The 7,110-nt window shown below is 39.5% G+C and overlaps 1 protein-coding gene across 1 annotated transcript; it reads right to left on the bottom strand.

Moving 5' to 3' along the window:
• Positions 1–4,487: 4,487 nt before the first annotated feature.
• Positions 4,488–5,399, bottom strand: LOC119984453 (putative protein TPRXL). Its single transcript, XM_038828398.1, has one exon. The coding sequence runs from the start codon at positions 5,287–5,289 to the stop codon at positions 4,708–4,710; it is 582 nt and encodes a 193-aa protein (XP_038684326.1). The 5' UTR covers positions 5,290–5,399; the 3' UTR covers positions 4,488–4,707.
• Between the last annotated feature and the right edge of the window lie 1,711 nt (positions 5,400–7,110).

Here is a 7,110-nt window from a genome sequence, read left to right as displayed (position 1 = left end):
CGAAAACCCTCTTGGGTGTGTGCGCCCTATTTGCATCACAAAGCCTCTTTCTGCTTGAAGTCTACGACACCTACTTTCCAAGCTAATCTGCTTGATCAAACTCCTTCCCCTTGCGACGGGTGAAAGGATCGGTACTCGTGACATATCTTGTTCACCATAGATTCAGCTCGCGCGTTACCTAGTGATCACCATTTCGCCAGCGGGCTAGGCCCGCCCCGGTCCGAAATTTTATCGGGCTTGGGCTCCATTTCTGGGGTTGGGCTCAGCCCGACGCCTCAGGCCAATTTTGGCCCGATCAATGTTCTGCATATATATATATGTGTATATGTTCTGCATGACTGCATGTGTACATATATTTTTTAATCAGTTTTGCATGTGTATATATGTTCTACATGTACATACATATCACACACACATATATACATATATATATCTCTACATAGCACACAGATATATCTATCCCTTATGCATGTATATATGTATATATATGTATTATTTCAACTTTTCTCTATCCCTTCTGCATGTATATGTATATATATATGTCGGTGTTTGTGTATATATATATATGGTATGTGTGTGTATATGTTCTGCATGTATTAACACTATATTTAAAACAACCAAAAAAATTAGTCAAGGCCCATGCCCGGCCAGAGTTTTATGGGCCCGGCCTGGGCTTGGGCTGTATTTTTCCAATCAAGCCTGGCCCGAAACCCTATGATCAATACAAGGGTTGGGCCTGAAAATATCCGGCCGACCCAATGCCGAGCCCTAGCCTTACCCTAATGGCCTAATCGTTGTCTTTGTCTTCCTCTTGAAGACGAGATCGTGTTTGTCTCATCAAGAGTAATGGGATTAGATTAAGTTTATTCATTGGGTCACACAAGTTGGGCTTAATCAAGTGGACTGATATCATTCTTATTATCTGGGCCTAATATTGTCAGCCCATGTCCATCATCCAGTCGTATTATTCAAACACAATAGGATACTATTTTTAGTCTACATCAAAAAAGCCGTTGGCTCATTATTTGTTCTCATATAAATTGACATATCGCCGTTGTAAAACTTTAACTTTGATGAATGAAATACATTGTCATCTCTGTCTCTGCTGTTCTTATACCCAGCCGAACCCTTGGTTGAAGGTTTAGAAAATGGTTGTCGAGGGGGGGGGGGAGGGTTAGAGCCGAATCCTCCGAACCCAACCGCCAAGCAGTACCTTAAGAGGTAGTAAAGGTAAACAACGGTGGGATATTTATCAATGCCTACCATAACTCTGGTCAAAATGGCACAATTTCATGGACTCGTACACTTTTATCGTGGCTCATCCAACCATCCCCTAAATATGGACACAAGGACAGTATGTTCATCAGCTCTAAAACTCCACATTTTTGCTGCAAACTTACCGTCCAAATTTCACAATTAATTGCTCTTCACCTTCTTATCCACTACATTATATACGTACATACCTTAGCCAAGACCATGACATTACATAACATCACCACCTCAAAGTTTGTGTGCAATGTAACATACCCAATTCAGACCACCAAAGCCGTTGACTGGTTCTCTTGGCTGTCCAAAACCACTCTTGAGCCTCCGCTAGTCTATGAATATGGCCTTGCGTTTGCTCGGGACGAGCTCGAATCCGAGGATTTGCCCTACTTCAACCATGCGTTCCTCCATAGTATGGGAATTTCAGTAGCTGAGCATAGACTAGAAATTCTCAAGCTTGCCAAGAAGGAAATTGGACCGGGCCGAATCGGCGGGCTGTCGAAGCTTGTTTGGGCAATGAACATGACCAAGAAGCGCATCAAGAAGTGTATCAACAGGTGGGGTTTTCACAAGGAGTTGATGATTCAAGCAGTGCCTGAGGAGGGTGAAGAGGAGGTGGTGGTAGAGAAGGCAATTGTGCAAGCAGGAATTGTAGCAAAATCTGGGCCTGTTGATGGAAGAATTCAAGAGAAGAAGCTGATGGCCACCAGGCACCAACAGAAGCGTCAAGGTATCTGGGCCTTTGGATGTGAATCAGTTGCAACAGAAGTTTGTGTACACATGTACAAGCCCACAATTCTATGGGACACCTGATCCAAGAAAGCAACAAAACTTCATGGACAGTAAAAGAAGCCCAATGATTTTTGAGCCCGTAGATAGAAGAAGTCCAAGCCCATTTGAACTGAAGGTGAGAATGGTAAGAGACTACAGTGATCCTGATTCACTTTGGGCTACACTTTTTAGGGACATAAAGCCCACTTGAAAAGCATGAGCCTTTTTTTTTTCTTTTTTCTTTAAATTTCCTGATCTATTACGTTCAAGTTGGAATATATGATGGTGATGTTATGCTAAAATCAACAATAACTCACACAATAGCACCAACTAAGTTGATCAATCAAGCATCCAAATATCAAATAAGCAAGTAAATAAAGCAAGAAGTAAACGGACACGAGATTTACGAGCTTTGGCTTAAAGCTTATGTTCACGAGCGGTAGAGATCTTTTGCACTATGTTGGAGAAGAGATACAAAGGAGAAATCAGCGTCATACAACAAGATTAGGCCCTCTCTCACTCAGAAATAGTGTAATTTATCTTTCAAAGTCGACTCTCTAGCTATATGCAAAGTTAGGGTAAAATCCTATTTATATTTATTGGGCGAATTGCAGATTATCGACATGTGTCCGGACAGTTTCTCAACTGAAGGTCCACCTCGAAGACACTCTTGATTTACAAAGTAGGTGTCCGGACACTTGTCCTGGGTGTCCGGACATCCCTGTATGTGTTTGTATGCAATATGTGAATTTGCCTATTTTACTGGGTAATTAGTTTTCGTTTATATTTCTAGAATTCTTCATGTTGTTCCCATAATATTGTTTTATTATGCCCTATTTTTGATCTTCCAAGAGAGATTCGCCACTCCTTAACATATGCTGCTTTGGTGCCTCAATGTCATATATATACTCTGCCAGTGCCAGGTGACCTGATAAAAGAAATGCACCGAGAGGATTCCCCAAGGATATGAAGTTGTAAACTAAGAACAGAAGCCAGAAATCAGGCTTGATTTACAGCTTCCCTCAATTTGAAGTCCTCCCCTCTTCTCTTCTCACCCTCAGCAAGAAGCATAGCCACCTCAGACCCATCATCATTTTCAAGAAAACTTCCAAGTTCCAAGCTTTGCTTCCAATATTAATCAATGTGTGATGACTTTTATATTGTGCAAAAGGCAAGATGGGCCATTAATCTTCCATACAGCTTAATTCTTTTGCCCTTGAAATAGTTTGGTATGTACTTCATATAGTCTATAACGACACAACTCCTCTGTTTCCACTCGACCTTATCTTCTAAAATTGTGTGCAGAAAGCTTGAGAACATGAGATATAGATACATCCATTTAAGGTTATCCACTTGGGGCTGATAATAGGATAAACCTTTGATAGTAAAAGCTTGTCCAGCAATTGATACTTGATAGTAAGCCGCTTGTCCAATATCATACAATAATTTTTATTAGAACCTACCGACCCATAACGTGTCTCGACTCAAAGATGTTTAGTATTTGTCTAAATTCGGATGAAACATATATGGATTCATTTCAATCTTTTATATAGTTCTACAGTAGAGGGTTCACGTCATGCCCCCTAAGCTAGGCCTCCATTAATAGGAAAGACTCAGTCTAGTGAATTATTCAATTTGTCAATGCTTTACTCTCACATATAGTCCTACCAATTTTTTTAGAAGTCAGGTCTTCAATCATGAACAGTAGACAGTTCTATAATTGTTAGCATTCTTCCACCCATTGCTTTGTAACACTAATGCCTTACCTAAAAAAACAGTTTTATAATTTATATTCTAAAGACCATAGTTGTTTTTTTTTCAATGGTTATGTACTTAGGTGATCGAATCCGGAAAATTAGATGGAGACCCAGATCCACGTATTGTCTTTTACCTTATATTTTAACATTTAGATCAAATTCAATTTTATTTTATTCCACTAAATCAAAATTCATTTTATAGTCCAGGAGTTCATGTTCTCTTCCAGCTTCCCATGCCGTTCAGGTCCAGATTTTCAATCCTTTTCTTAAACACAAGTGATTTTTGAAGAGCAAATACCCCTGTAAAAAATTAAAAGCAAAAGATAGGGAAAATCATAAATAAATAACATAATACAAAAGAAAAAAAAATACTTAACCTTCAAGACTCGAGCAGAACCAAACCACGCATATAACCGGCGGACGAACGTATACGGATCCTCACCTCACACGAAAACCCCCTACAAACAGCAATACACGTAATACGTCAAAACCAAAACAAACGGCAGATACGACGGAGAATACACAGAACGCACACGGACTGAAATCAAAATTGAAAAACCAAAGAGGGAATGAAGAAGATGGAATCATCTCTGAATGATAAACACGACGTATGGAACGAATTTAACGAATTAATTTCAATTTTTAATTGCGTTTGATTTTGAATTTAGGTTGTTTTAAGAGAGATTAGTGTCCTGAGAGTCTCAAATCCACCATTAATGGCCGCAAAGGTTCATATATAAGCTGTATATACATAACAAAAAGAAGTATAATATAATGTAATCGCAGTTCTCCAATCGGATTCTGTGTTTCGGTCGCCGGAATACTCTAAAACAAGTCCGCCCCGAATCTCACGCGCCGCTCAGTTTAATAAGGATCGACAAAAATAATGGAAGCTTCGTTCCGTTGGAGAATTTCAGGAATCTGCGGCTTTACACATAACCGATAACCTGCTCGGCCTCAGTTGGAAAGCGGTGCGGCGGCGCTGTTGGTGCGAGGACGGACGAATCAGGGCAGCAAGGGCTCTCTTGACCAGATCCCCTTCCACTCCACCGATCCTCACCAGAGAGTTCGTCATCGCCGATCTGCGCGCGTTAAGCCGATTACTCGCCGAAACACTCCCTCCCTGCGAATTACCTCCGAAATTCTTGTGGAGGCTGCACCGGAAGGAGCCCGGGTGCGTTGTAGGAGAACACAAACAGGTCCGCTTGGGACCACTCTGTCTCTTCACAACCTGATGCGAAGGTTTGGCACCGACTGCGGACATGGAACGGTTAGGGGACACCGGTCGGTCTAGGGAGAACCAGGAAGACATGGCGGAATGACCGTAGACGTTGACACGTGTCGGAGAAGCTGACCGTTGAAAGAAATTCGAGGGACGAGAGGAGAAGCTGGAGCTGGAGGAGGCAAAGGCGGAAGACGAAGAGCTAGGGAATCTTCCGGACGGAGAGTGAGAACGGAAGCCCGGTCTTCTGGAAGATGCGGATGTTGCCGCCATTAGTGATTCTGCTATCGTTGTTGCAGTGCAAAGTAGAGCGAGAAAGATGAGAGAGAGAGAGGAATATTTAATTGTATTCCTATAAGCCGTTGTTTGGCAGGTTCTTTCGGCAAACCTAGCACCACTCAAGCGATGAGTCTCGAGGGAAGGGAGAACCGCGGGACGAGCGAGAGATTGCGAGTTTTCGCGATATTTTCTTGTTTAGGACATTTATTTCCAGCTTTTACATACAGATCCCCATATTTATTTCTCTCTCTGTTTACAGCCTTTTTTTCCTAGAAACATCCTCCCCCCTAAATATTTTTTTCCAAATATGAGTCAAAATGAAATAAATTAAATTTTTTTGAAAACTTTCCCAATTGCATAAAAACCAAAAAATGGCAAAAGTTCAATTAATCTTCTGCCTATGGCCCTATGAGTAAATATGACCACATAATGATTTGTCATGCAATGAATCACATTATTTTGTTACCAAGTATAATCCTCCTAATGTGGTTACTTAAAACAGATAAATATATTCTTACATTTTATTTGGATTTTCCAAAATTAGGAGACCCACTTTTTAGCAAAAAATACAAATACAGGGACTTGGATGCAAAAGGTCAATTCTTGACTTTGACTCTTCGAGATGAGTGGATCTCTAGCACATCAGTTTTGTGGGATCCAACGGTTTTGAAGGAAAAGCTATGGGCAATAGCGGACAGTTTTTTGATCCGTTTATCTGACAACTTTATGGGAGTACTCAAAAGAGGACCTGCCACGTATACTGTTACTGATGATGACACACAATCTTTACATTCCACGTATCTCTTCACTTGAGTAATTGAAAATTAGGTATTAATAACGTATGCCTTAAGAACAATTACAATGACAAATTTTTGTTGAGGCTAACAAACTGTATTGAAAGATGTGTTTTATTATTGTGATTGGATTAACAAAATGTATTGGTACAAATGTATAAATTTGTTAACTTGATTTTTGTGTAATAGAGGTGGAACCTAATATTGATTTTTGTGTAAAAATATGTGTGTATGTTAAAGTCGGTCTCATATTGACAAAGTGAGCCAACTAGTCTCCATACTAGTATGCTTGGGCCAACATAATAAGGGCAATAAATTGACCTTGTTGTATCAAAAGTACATTCATAGGCAAACAAAATATCATTGTTGCAATTGCTCAAGAGTAACCACAATGATGGTTTTTTGTTGGGGACAACAAAATATATTGAGAAAAGTGTTTTGCTGATATGGTTGAGACAACAAAATACATTGATACAATGGTGTAAATTTGTTTTATCAAAAAAAATGATGTAAATTTGATGGCTTTATTTTTTATATAATAGAGAAGGGACCCGATATTGATTTTTACATAAAAATGTGAGTATGTTAGTGGCGGGACTCACATGGTGAGCAAACCAATGTCCCCTCCTCTCTACATGCCACAACAAAAATAAACTAAGAAAATCTCATTGTTGTATTCATCAATTTATCCATGCCCCATCAAATGTTACTTTTTGAGCATCCATGTCCCCCTAAATTCCTACCATTGCAATTGCTCAAGGGCACTTGTTAAGAATTCATTACAACAAACCATGATATGTCATGTGTGATGAGTATTCGAATTTCTAAGGACAAATATTATCATTTTCCTTGAAAATTTACCACAAATTTTTTTTTTTTTTGGAAAATTAATCTGGAAATGGTGTTGGGTATCGGATTCCATGAATGAATTATTGCTACAATAATGTAAATTTACTGGCTTGATTTGTGTGTAATAAAAATAAGACTCAATATTAATTTTAGTATAAAATGTGTGCACGTG

The sequence above is a fragment of the Tripterygium wilfordii genome, chromosome 18, assembly GCF_013401445.1.
Source record: "Tripterygium wilfordii isolate XIE 37 chromosome 18, ASM1340144v1, whole genome shotgun sequence".
NCBI classification, from domain to species: domain Eukaryota; kingdom Viridiplantae; phylum Streptophyta; class Magnoliopsida; order Celastrales; family Celastraceae; genus Tripterygium; species Tripterygium wilfordii.
Note: the sequence above shows the minus strand (reverse complement) of the source record. Positions and strands in the feature narration are given on the sequence as shown.

What these genes read in the sequence shown, in the direction of transcription:
- LOC119984453 (XM_038828398.1), bottom strand. Translation starts at nt 5,289, where the DNA reads ATGGCGGCAACATCCGCATCTTCCAGAAGACCGGGCTTCCGTTCTCAC.